The sequence below is a fragment of the Takifugu flavidus genome, chromosome 15, assembly GCF_003711565.1.
Source record: "Takifugu flavidus isolate HTHZ2018 chromosome 15, ASM371156v2, whole genome shotgun sequence".
Taxonomy (NCBI): domain Eukaryota; kingdom Metazoa; phylum Chordata; class Actinopteri; order Tetraodontiformes; family Tetraodontidae; genus Takifugu; species Takifugu flavidus.
Window position 1 is genome coordinate 3,568,099 of NC_079534.1, and position 12,571 is coordinate 3,580,669.

The window sequence follows — 12,571 nt, forward strand, 5'->3', positions numbered from 1 at the left end:
CTCTTTTAATGATTTTATTATTTAAAAAAAACTAAGACAGACCATGTTCACATTAAAATCAGTGTTACAGATTTGTCCCAATAAAATGAGCCAAGGTAATTTTTAGACATAGAAATATTAATGTGGCAAAACATGTAGGCATATTCGTAAAATGAATCTAAATTTAAAAAAAAGTAACACATGCAGCTCCGTTGAAAATGAACCTCTCCGAACGGATCCTCCCACACACACCCTCACAGATGGTAATGAGTCAGGGGCAGTTTCAGTGAGAGGATCACTTAAGGGAACTGCGAGAGGAGCCACAAAACGTGTGTACCTCACAAAATAAGACTGCTTTATTTACACAGAACACAGACCAAATACACAGTACAAAACCAATTAAAACAAGTACAAAAGTGAAACTGTAGTTTAGTCAACAGTGGTCCTCATCCACCAATACCTTCCAGGGTTTTTTTTACGGAATTCAGAAGTAAATTCTTGAGAAAACTCTTTGTCAGATTAAGAGCATACTGTAGAGAGCAGAGAGCCGATCTCAGTTGGATTAATCTCCTCCTAGACTGGAAGTGTGTGCTAGTTGTCCCTATTTATGCCTCTGCAAGAGATGAATACTGACAAGGTGACAAATGGTTACTGCTGGGGGGAGTGAGCTGCATACGAGTGGCAAAACAAGCGGTGCTAAATCACACTAAATAAATAAATAAACAAAAAATAAATAAAGATCATGGGATGAAGCTCGGTCTCTGGAGCGTCGCATGAATGTAACGTCGCGTCAGTTATGTTCGGTGGGGACGGCGAGCAGACGAAACGAAAGCTTCGTGCCAGAGACTCGTCAAGGACGCCACATGACCCTGTTTCCTACAAGAAGCACTTTCAAAAGTGCGACAGCATTCGAGAGTATCCGTAAATATTGGCGATAGCTGAAAAAAGCATCCCTGTATCATTTTAATGTTTTCACAAAGAGTGAAACCTTTTTTTTTTTTCCCTACACACACTTGGTGAATGAGGTCCAACGATCGTTGTGCTGCGTCTTTTGTGAGGATTATGTTGAACTGCCATCCTTAACGTGCCTGATGGTTCTAAGGTTAATAAGTACTTTAAATAATGGCAGCCTTGGGTTGTTTTCCTGGTAACAATGACTGGTATCATACGCGAGTAGTGCCAGGTTTCCCATAGCAACCATAGACCCTTTCCCCGCTTGTAGACGACGCTATCTTCTTAAGCTGTTTTTGCGACCGCATTGAGTCCTTCAACGTTACGTTTCACGTATGGGCACAATCAAGACCTTTAGCAGTGAATCTCATAGGCAACCTGTGAACCAAAAAGAAGACTCTGACTCAGAAAAAGTTCCTCTGGGCCCGCTGTTAGGGGTCCTTCTCTTCCATCCGCTGGGTTTCTGCGAAGGCTCATTCCTGCTGATCGGCTCAGTGTCTGCACCATTTCGTGTTCCAGCAGAGCCTCTTTCATACCTTTCCTGCTCATCATGGCACAGCGGGACGAACTGGAGCCCAGGATGGGATTTGTTCTGTTGAGCACGTACATCTCATGGCCTTGGTCATCACGGTAATCCTCTAGCTGTGAAAAGGTGGTGGGGCCATCTGAATAATCGTTGGCATAAAGGATGCTCTCTTCCTTGCTGGCGCAGTAAGCACCACCTTCTTCTTTCTGGTACTGTTGGTGACGCGTGTAGATCATGATCAAAAGGAGAACTGCGGTGAGAGCTAACAAGGAGATGCCGACAGCAATGGCTGTCTGAGTAGCTGGGCCCAGAGCGCTGAAGTCCATGCTCTCTTGCTCATAGAGTGGTTCTTGGTTGACATCTAGAACTTCGGGCTGATAATAGGAGTTAGATGAAGAGGAAATAAAGGAATGTGAATTCAAACGAGGCCAAATCTGGGAAGAGTATGAGGAAGAGGACATGTTGACAGCTAAGTGAAAGGTAACTCGAGCCACGCCACCAGGATTCCAGGCTTCACACTCATAGCGGCCTGCATGTGCTACAGTTACATTGCTGAGGAACAGCATACCACTGCCCAGGTCTGGATCGAAGCTATCCCTCTCACCGCCTTCCTCAACTCCACGCACAAGTCCTTGGACTCCTCTGCTGCCTCCAATCTTGATCCCGCCATTACTGGGCAGAGCTGTAACCACGCCACCAACCCCAGGCTTGTAGAACTCACCATTGGGTCCCAGTTCTTGGACCAAGCCTTGAGAGGATAACTGCGTCTTACCATGGGAGGCTTTTTTCCAGGTCACCTGAGGCTGAGGGTATCCTGATGCCTGGCAAGAAACACGGAGGCTCTCGCCTAGTCTCACAGTCAGGTGACTGGGCTCAAGCTGCACGACAGGGGGAATGCAGACCAGGCTGTTGGGGGCCACCTCCACCAGGCTGAGGTGAGAGAGACGGGGTGGCTCAGAGCACATCAGCCGACGCTGCTCGGCAGAACTCAACAGGCGCTGGCCATAGTCTCTGATCCAAGTCCTTAGCCAGCCCAGGGCACAGTCACAGCGCCAGGGGTTCTCTGCAGAGACGACGAGACACACAGCATATTTTATACAATGTAGCATAAAATGATCAGAAATAGATGTAGCAAGATCAAGATTTCACACTGAGCCAGGTCAGACGAGCAGGTTCATGCGGGAGAAATTCTGTCCTTGTTCTAAATACCTGTGACCCTCAGCACCTGCAGGCTTACAAGTGGCTTGAGAGAGGAGGAGCCCAAGGTACGGAGGTGGTTTTTGCTAAGGTCCAGCAAGGCCAGGGACGACAAGCCAGACAGGGCTTGCTCTGCCAGCAACTCTATACTGTTTTCCTGTAGATGGAGTTCCTGCAGACGCTGCAGGCAGAAATACAACAAAGAGAATGAGAATTCTAAGACAATTGTTAATGCAGACACGATTAAACATCCTCACAACCGTGTTAATTTTTCATCACACCACTCACATGCAGTCCCCTGAAGGTGTGGTCCTGCACTCGAGTGATCTGGTTCCCAGCGAGGTAAAGGATCCGAAGGTGCTCCAGGCCACGGAACATGTCGGCGGTGACCAGGTGGATCAGGTTGCCGTTGAGGGCCAGTTCTAGCAGCTGCCCCTGACTGAGAAATGCCCCGGGCTCTACGGCAGATACGCTGTTATTCTGCAGGTAGAGATAGTGCAGGCTCCCCAACCTGGTCAGATCCTGCAGACGGATCTGAACGATCGCATTGTCCTGAAGGAAAATAGTCTGCGGGAGAGAGGAAGGACATCCTGTCAAGAGGAATTGGAAGAAGCGAACGTATAAGCACTTTTTGATTTGTAGAAGAAAGTGAGGGTAGTCTGTTGTGTCATGTTCACTGAAGAGAAAAATGAATTCTGCTGAGATTACATGGACATTGGGGGCATATTTATCCACACTCACTGTTCTATGGAGAGGTTTATGCTGTATCTGGTAAGACAAACAGTGGAGAACACAGTGGTGACAGAAACTGTATATTTTATAAATAAATCCTTTATTTTAAAAAACAAACAAAACAGAACTAACAGGAATTTAAACTGAAGGTGTTTGTATTGGTAGATTAACAATGTATAAGACTGTGGGCTCCACCCATAATGCTACTGTTCCTTTTGGCTGGATGGAAATATAGACTGAACTAAAGGAAGATCAATTAGATAGAGATTAATGAAAGTATTTGTAATATTTGGTTCCTGTTTTATATTAATATGGGGTGTGTGGCAACATTGGACAGCTTCTCAACATGTGTTCAGAGGATGTGCCAGGGTTTAGTTCAACCCCAACTTTAGGCTGACGCAAAAATGGGTGAGCCTCAATAGATTAACCAGAAGGATTCCAGGTTAATAAGAATGGATCGGAGTGGGAGCTGCGTCGATGCAGATCTGCTGATGCGGAAAGCGCGCAGCCCTGGCAGCTATGTGGCCTCACTTAATGTCGATTGGCCAACTGACCTCAGTGGTAAAGGGGAGGCCCTGTGGGATCACTTTGAGCCCCAGAGATCCACATTCCACGGTGAGGCTGTAACAGCGACAGGTGGAGGGGCATCCCGGAGCTGTCCGGAGGACACAGGCCATGATGACCAGGCTGAGGAACCACCTGAGGTCCATGGTGGATTTAAAAGTCTGCTGTTGTTCTTTCTGCAGGACAGAAGAGGAAGAACATAGCGATCAATACACCCTTGGCAAGCCAAAATGCATTTTGCTCATTAAAATAAAGTTGCTGATACATTGCCGAGGAAAGACTGCTAAAGAAGCAGCGGGGCTCTAAAGCAGGTCTGTGCTATTGTCTGCTGTCTGTTCTGTTGTACGTCTATTTAGTGGAGCTGTGGCAGCGTCTACACTGGGACTCAATTAATTAAATATGTAAAGATTAATGAGGGATACACAGGTTGCCTGAAGAGCTTCTCTTGTCATTTTAATACATGCGAACACTTTCACCGTTTTTCTGGGTCTCGCCATCTTTGCAAACATGCCTGCAATTACTGACCCCTGTCACCTGCAGGAAACACATTTGCCTCCGCGAGCAGCCCTCGAGCGTCAGGTAACCCGGAGCATTCAACAAAATTCCACCATTTGGGGCTTGCAGCACATTGCAGCAGCGTCTCCCTTTGGCATGAAACCCGCCGTGGAGTAACTCGTCCTCACACATTGCTTTTTTTCACTACAGCCTAGAAGGGATTTATTGTTCAGCTCCGCTGGTCATGTCAAACCTGCAGCAGCCTCACGGTTTTCACAAATGTTCGCGTACATCAGATCCCACGAAGATAGCAGAGCTGGAACCGGAACGCGGGCTGAAATGTCGCGCGGCGCCTGCCGTCCTACTCCGCTGACAGGCAGGTAGATTTATTGGGTTTTGTGAAGCCGCCTGCCTTCTTCTATAGTCTCCATCCAGACAGAAGCAGGTGACTAATTGATCCAATCTACCGCCTCCCATTGTGATGAAACACTCCCCCTTTGCCATACCAGCATATTGGGTCGGGCTCCTCGGTCTGGTGAGACTTTTCATTTACTTGCGATTGCAGACTTATTGATAACGTTTTGACCCCGCCCTCCCGAATGACATGGAGCTATTTCTAGCTTATTAATTATTGGAATACACTCTGATCCAATTACAGCAGAGTGAAGACGGCGTCCACAATCTGAAAAAACTGAGCCATGAAGATTGCGCTGGCCCCGTTTGAACTATTCTGTCAGGCTGATATCAAGCGTGTCTCATTTGCTGGCTTATATTCCAGCCTAGAAACTTTAATTGAGAAAACTGTTAGGGCATTAAAATTGCCTTCTTTTTCTACTATTCAGTGTGCTACATTATTAAGCAAATGAGCATTAAACTGGAATTTAATATGGCATTTTTGATTCAGTGAATTTAAAAGGATGGCCCTCTTGATTAATACAATGTGACCTACATAAGCTTTCCAACCAATTTGTCTCAGCAGAAGCAGAGAAACTTATTATGACAAGCATGCCAGCTCCTCTCCAACCTTCCAAACAAGCATGGAGAGAAGTGTGTCTTGTAACGCTAGGCGGCACGTCTCCAAATTGAATATTGAAGAAGTCCTTGGGTTGTTATTGAACTTTAGCTACTTTACACAATGTCGTGGCTAAAATAAGCTTTCCAAAGGGAACGACATGCAAAACATGCTGCTGTTAGAGTGAACAGCACAAATGACAGCCCTGAAGAGAAGGTAGCCTGTAAATCCATGTGTTTAGCATCTCTTTATGAGAGGCGATGTAGAGACAGGAATAACCTTCATAGCATCCCCAAAAAGAAGACACAAGACAACAATCACACGTCATATGAATAATGGTTTCTTTCAATAAGCTGCTCACTGGGGCTTGTCTCCCAGTGCTCTGTTCTTTCAGATTCCGTTTGCCCCCGCTCTCATCTTCCGTGTCATACCAATGTGGGATTTCAGCAGGAAGAGGTCAATTTGTTTATTTCGGTCTCGGTAATCCTCTGCAGAACACACGTAATCTTCACAATCAGATGGTTGTTAGCTAAGCCGCTCTTGGCGCTGTCGGTCGTAATAGAGGGGGGCTGTTTTGTTTGCTTTCAAAAATCCAGGTCAGCAAAACAGGGGGTATTGACTGTAAAAATATGTAAATTGATGATTAGAGACCGTTAAAGAATTGGAAGCTGGAAAACTTGGAAGGGCATGTGTCAGTCAACAAACGCCAAAAGGAATCTAATAAAGTGCACATCATGAAGCCTCTTTGGTATTCAGCGCTAGTGCTGGCCTCCTAATACGCATCCTCGCCATGCGGGCCTGCTAACAATCATTTTTACCGGAATTCACCAGCTTGGAGCTTGTTTTCACAAATTACAACTGCTGCTTCGTTCTTGACCTGGTGATTTGTTTTAACACCCCACACAAATCATCCCCTGCAGAGCAGTCGCTCTCTGGCTGGGTTCATTTTCCTGTCATGGAAAATTGTCATATACAACAGATACTGCTGTTAGGATTTGTTTTTGCCCCCATTACTTTGGCTGTCGAAGCCTTGCATGCACAGGAGATGGCCAGAAGGCCTGGAGGCAGAAGCAAAGTGCACATACTTGTGCTGCCCCTGGTACAGGTTAACCTCATCTGTTGTTATGGTTACCCGTGGAGTGAGGGCACATTTGCACCCGAAGGCCAGACACAGATCCTGTGGCAGTGAGCATAAACCACGCATCTATTAAAACTGTCATTTCCTGTGGAGAAATGCTCACAGGGACTATTTGATGACCCGAAGCCACATTTTAAAATTTAAGGGACTGAACTTTATCATCTCACCCCTCCCACCCCCCATTCCTCAGTTGTTTAGCTCCAAGCTCACTTTGCTGATGGTCTCCAAGCCTCCATCATTTTGCCCCCCCCGCCCCGCAGGATGACCTCTTTCTTTTTTCATCTCTTGTCCTTCTGCTCTGACTGACAGGTGCTAAATCATTTGTCTCTGAGCATCCTTTTGTCCGCAAATAGACCAGGACCAAGGCAAACGGAGGCCGCCGTGGCACCAGCCCAAGAGAAACACGCTGACTTTGAGTGATAGTCTCCGCCGTGCACACAAAAACACATGCACGCGCTCATAATCATGCAGAGCACGACCGAGCAAGTAGCACTTGTACACAAGCACCGGCACCAGCATTCATGGGCGCACACTCACGCAAGCACACACCTGCTCATGCACTTGCACATCTTGACCGCAACGAGCAGCGGCCTCATCGCTCACAAACGCAAATCTGAAACAAACGCACTTTCACGCACGCAAACACGATTTTTCTTTTCGTTTTCGGCTAAGGAAGCTGTGCTCGGCTAATAAGGCTGCATTGATTTATTTTTCCAGTTCTACTTTGTCAGACTCGGCTCTGCAGCCATCGATTTTCCACATGAAAGCAAACGTGTGAAGGGGCCACGTTAATGTCTGCGTTTCAACGGAACAAAACAAACGGAGGCACGGAGCTTCCAGATGTGCGTGGAGGTATAGGGGGCGCCTGCTGCGCCTTGAGCTGCAGCCTCTCCCAGCAGAGCACTTAGTCTAACGCCTTCAGTCTGTCCCTGTGTGCTGAGACAAACTCTATAAATCTTCCCGTCTTTGCGTGATGAGCGGCTGTGGCAGGTCTGCGGTGGGTAATGGGAGCTGGCCAGCAGAAAAGATCAAAGGTTATTGATATAAAGCCCGCCGAGGCTCACAACAACCCAGAAACTGGTGTAAAATGGTTCTTTGAAAACTTTAACCCAGCCATGCGCACACAGCCGCAGCCTCCAACCTCGGCTCCTCCACCCATGAGTCTAATGATTTAGAAAAATGACCACATTTAGTGACCATTAAGGCTCCATGTGTTTTTAGTGCTGCGATGATTAAGCTTTAGTTTGATTTGTGGCTGCTAATGTAGACGTGAAAGCACACAATAGCGTCTGTGTGACTGCTTAATCAATAGCAATTTTTTATCCAAGATTTGCTTTTATGAACTTTTGCGAACTCGCCATCCATTACAACCATCCTGGAACAATAGCAACGTGATACAGGGACTTTCAAAGCTCACTTTTGCTGACGTCCTTCCACTCATTTGTTTACAGGGCAAAGCAAAGATAACGCCGTTACATTCAAAATGCTTTTACATCACCATAAAAAGGGCCATTCTGAATATGAATGTGTGTCAAAACTCTAAAAATCTGCATTTCAAACGGCAACACGGCCTTTAGGCTTTACTTGTAGTCAATATGTCATTAACTAGAGCTTCATAGATTATTAAAAATTCCATCATTAAGCACAGATTTTGTGCTTCTGGGTTATGAATATCCCTCTTAATGCCTGACATTTATCCTCTGATGGAGGACTGTGAACAATCTGGAGTGAAATCCATTAATATATCAGTCTTTTGTTAATATCTTGTTAACATTTATGACACAAGCCACCAGAACCAGGCAACCAGGATTCCTTAATTGACTATTGCTCTTTTAATTAAAATGCTGAATGAGGACCTTTTAAAAGCCACGCGTCACTGCTCTGCACCCCACGTTTATGTCTGAAGGGATATCATTTTTCCTCTTGTTTGTTTGCTTTAGAAAATAATAACTGCATGAAAAGGTAAGAAAAAAAGGGAATTTGACACAAACCGGATGTTAATTTGGGTGTAAAATATTCCAAAAGGATTTCTATACCGGCAGATGGTCCACTTGATATAATGCTATATTTTGATGCCAGTGAGAACGACCACCCCTCCATCTCCATCTCCATCTCCATCTCCATCTCCATCCCCATCATAGTGACATCTGCTGTGCAATCCTTCCTTTTCTCACAAGTTTTCTTTGGTTCCAGGTTGAAATCACAGTCAAACCAAATCAAATAGGGTTTTTTTTTAAAAAGAAGAAAACAACACCAACCAAATACTCTGTCAGTACAGGCAGGAATGCTGTTTCTAAACAAGCTTAGGCTAATTTAGGTGGGCAGTTAATGTCCTTGATAGGTAAACGTGGGCTGGGGGTGGGGGGGCGCTGGCATTCTGGGACCAAACAAGCCATATTTATGTGTGATGCACAGAAATGGAGTAAGTCTTGAGCAATGCCGGTCTCCGGGCGTTCAGCAAACATTAGTTTCACAAACTGTTCCGGTTTTTGAAGCAGAACCGAGGAGAATTTCTTTCTTTCTCCCTCGCTCACGCCTGCACTGCCCCCTCTCTAATCGCAAACGCGCCTTGAAGCCATCGATCAGAGGAATTTCATTAATAGTGGCGTCATCTGGAAGGCTGCACAACGCACGCTCGGCCGGATAATGCCACAGCAGTCTGAGTACAGTTTGATTTTTATTTATTTCGTTTGTACAGTTTCCATCAATGTGGTCGCACCAGACGTCTGTTGCTCCTTATGTCAGCGGCTGCAGGGGAGCAGGAGGGAGCGGGGAAGAATGGAAGCCAAAACGGGAAGGCAAACAACCCCATCTGACAGTTGCGGAGTAGTTTTGCTTCCTATTAGAATGGATGAATGAGATCAGACAGGTGGGAAGATGGATGAAGAGAATCGCTTCATCCGAACGAGCCTTTTCCTTTTTAATTATCTCCGCAGTTTTAATGCGAGTGCTCACAGGAATGACTTTGTATCGGTTTATTTCAAGATGCTGCGAGGTTGTGTTTCCGTCAGTGTTCCAAATGAGCGAAGCTGGAACATTAGATTCTGTTTTTCATGGCCTAAATTGTCCGGGATTTGCTGGAGTGGCGATAAGAGCATGTGTGCAGGAGGGAAATTAACGCCTCACAATGCTTCAGTGACAACAGTTACCACCTGTATTGCACTTCACGAAAAATCTGTGCAGTTGCATCTGCGGGATATTAAGTGTGTTTCTTTGTTGCTATGGAACTGAGCGCGCCTCCTGACGGAATGTTATCGACTTCGTGAGTGCTGGGCATCTAATAACGCCTGGCTGTGTTGCTGCTGTTATCTGCATAATAATGGCAAAGAGGAAAAAGGATTGCTTCAAGATGATCTTTGCCATTTCACCCTGGGTTCAGGGATGCTTCGTGGTGGCAGCCATGAAAGAGTTCCTTCATTGTCTGTTAGACGGAAGCCAATGAAAAATTTAGCACCTCTGCAGGCATAAGAAATCCACTTGTCCATATGGATTTGCCCACACAAGACTGATACCCCCACTCCCAGAGTTTAACAAACAGGGCCCTATGTGGGGACCTGAGCTCTGTGTGCACACTGCTGCATGGACAGAATAGCAACTAAGCCGACAGGGGCGCATTTAAAGTCGCACATTGTAGGTTAAAAAAAGCGCATCACTCATGTGTCAGGACAGGGAAGCATGTGTGGGATGGATATTACAGTGGCCTAATCGGAATCTCTTCCTGGCACGTCGCCGTAATATTGCTGCCAGCTTCGGAATGTGACGTGAGCTCAGCGGTGATCTTCATCACGCTTCACTTTCTTTCCTTTGCAGGACAACATTAGCAAATAAACACGTTGTTGTTTTTACTGATCCTGTGCACACATTGCAACAGCAACAACTCGACTGTGTCCTCACATGAAGGCAGTTGTGTACCGCAGCACAATGAGCAGCTGACATCATTACCGCTGAGGCACATTCACTCCCAATTTTAATTACTGATAAGACAAACAAACAGCCCGTTTAATGACAACACAACCGGATGCTTGCTTGGTTCATACCGGCTGTCACTGGAGCTCCAGTTACCAGAGTACACATGGCAACAATAACAGCCTCACTGACAAAGAGGTGTTAATTAGATTATATCCCAGCTATACCACACAGACGCGCGCGCACAGACGCGCGCACACTAAACAAATAATGATGTGGTCTAAAATGATCAGTAATAATTATAATTATATTCCGTATCAGTATCATTACCATTAAGACACAAATACGCAATGACTTTAACTTTTAGAAGACATCACCTCCCAACCACACACACACACACACACACACACACACACACACACACACACACACACACACACAACACACACACACACACACACAATTCCAATCTTTTGTTTCACTCCAATCAAGCGATCACCCCAAACTGGCACCTATATGCTTGCGCATACACCTGTATACACGCACATGTATGTCTGTAAGGGTGCGCGTTTGCGTGTGCATGCGTGCCTGCGTGCGATCCCATATTCTTCAGATTTGCATTTAAAGAACAAAAACCAGCCTGACTCTCCCCAGCGCACGCTGCCCTCTCGGTAACTGTAACCTACCGCTTCCTTCCGTGCGCGCGAGCACTTGGTCCCGGCACCAGTTTCTTCTCTCGGTCTGGCGACGAAGAAATGCAGCTGGAACGATGAGAGGAACCCCGCTCGAGACCACGGCCGAGCAGAGCAGCCGGCGCTGCGTCTCCGTGGCTGCGCTCCGTACCGGCGCGCTCCAGACTGCGGAGCGGTTCACGCTCCTCGCGGGCTCTGCTCGCCCATCGCAAGTGAAGGTGGAGAGTCGGTGGAAACCTGCACGTCAGAGCCGATGGCGCACCACTTAGTTCGCCACCACAGATGTTTCGCGGTTTGGATTTTGTTTTTTCCCGAGTTTCTTCCACCTCGGCGCAGATGTTGCCATCCAGCAGCGACCGACTGTAATCGTCCTGCTTCCCTCCCCCCTTTCTCCTGCACACGCACTCCCTCAATATATATTCAAAAAACAAGAAACAGAAGAGTGACCGCCTCCTTAATCTTTTACTTTCAAAGCATCAGAAATGTTGTTTTTGTCGGGCTGGATTGAAATCTGCGGCGCCGAATTGCAGCAAAGTGCAACAAAGTGCTGCGCTTTATTTCCAAAACGCTCTCGGAACGTGGGCGAATTTCAGAACCACGGACAGTCGCCTTGCCTTTTATTATGAAAGCTTCCGGCCAGACTGACGCGTCCACGGTGTTACATCAGCGAGCTTTAGGCCATAAAGCCACGCCCATTATTTTAGTGGGGAAACGATTACTTGATGCGCAACAGGGCCAAGGCTTCTGATTCCTGATGACGAGATTAAGTGGGAGTTGTGAGGCTGTTTGCAGCAACAATAAATGCTCTTCTCCAGCTTGTATCGCTGGAAGGAACGAATGTGAGCGGAGGGTGTCTGAGTGATGGACTGGTGACCTTTCCTCGGTGTGTTTCTGTCATCACGTGACCACGTGGTTGGTCTCCCACATTCCCCAGAACCCTGATTAGGAAGAATCAGCAAGATAATTGCTGGTATCACCTGGACGCTGTAGCTTTTGTACCATGTGGCCTCCTTTAATTGCCCTCCACTGCAATTAGGACCAGGTCAGCCTGAAAGAGTCAAATCCTGAACTGAAACGGTGCTTTTCACCTCCGACTGTGGCCGGGTCGCCTTCTCAGCTGCTCTCCAGAATATCACTGCACAGGATCTTGTTTAACAGAGAATTTATCTGTCCGTTCACAAGCCCCTGATAATTGTACATAAAGATTTCTTTACGATTTCCAGCACAGATGGTGCCGCCGTGCCGGCGCTGGGGTTGTTACTGGGGCTTCAGGGCGAACGATGGTAACTCTCACAGCAGCTGGAAAAACAAGGATACAGCGGTAAACATCTGTGTTACTGAGGGCCTGCAGTATTTATTAGCCAACACAATGATCGGCC

At 46.7% G+C, this 12,571-nt stretch overlaps 1 protein-coding gene across 2 annotated transcripts; it reads right to left on the minus strand.

The window, feature by feature from the left end:
- On the minus strand, positions 1 to 11,811 carry LOC130539116 (leucine-rich repeat-containing protein 24-like). Of its 2 annotated transcripts, none has more exons than XM_057057225.1 (5): positions 11,187 to 11,811; positions 3,940 to 4,125; positions 2,942 to 3,220; positions 2,666 to 2,834; positions 1 to 2,519 (listed from the first exon to the last, which is right to left on the minus strand). In XM_057057225.1, the coding sequence occupies exons 2-5, from the start codon at positions 4,093 to 4,095 to the stop codon at positions 1,285 to 1,287; spliced, it is 1,839 nt and encodes a 612-aa protein (XP_056913205.1). In that variant the 5' UTR covers positions 4,096 to 4,125; positions 11,187 to 11,811; the 3' UTR covers positions 1 to 1,284. The 2 variants fall into 2 exon arrangements, with proteins under 2 accessions (XP_056913205.1, XP_056913203.1); XM_057057223.1 differs by lacking the exon at positions 11,187 to 11,811 and adding an exon at positions 4,736 to 4,885.
- Between the last annotated feature and the right edge of the window lie 760 nt (positions 11,812 to 12,571).

Excerpts from the sequence above, each read along its gene's own strand:
- LOC130539116 (XM_057057225.1), bottom strand. The coding sequence starts at position 4,095 with ATGGACCTCAGGTGGTTCCTCAGCCTGGTCATCATGGCCTGTGTCCTC. Across the intron at positions 2,835-2,941 it reads ACACCTTCAGGGGACTGCAT|CGTCTGCAGGAACTCCATCT; the intron begins GTGAGTGGTGTG and ends TTCTGCCTGCAG. Across the intron at positions 2,520-2,665 it reads GCAGGTGCTGAGGGTCACAG|AGAACCCCTGGCGCTGTGAC; the intron begins GTATTTAGAACA and ends TCGTCTCTGCAG.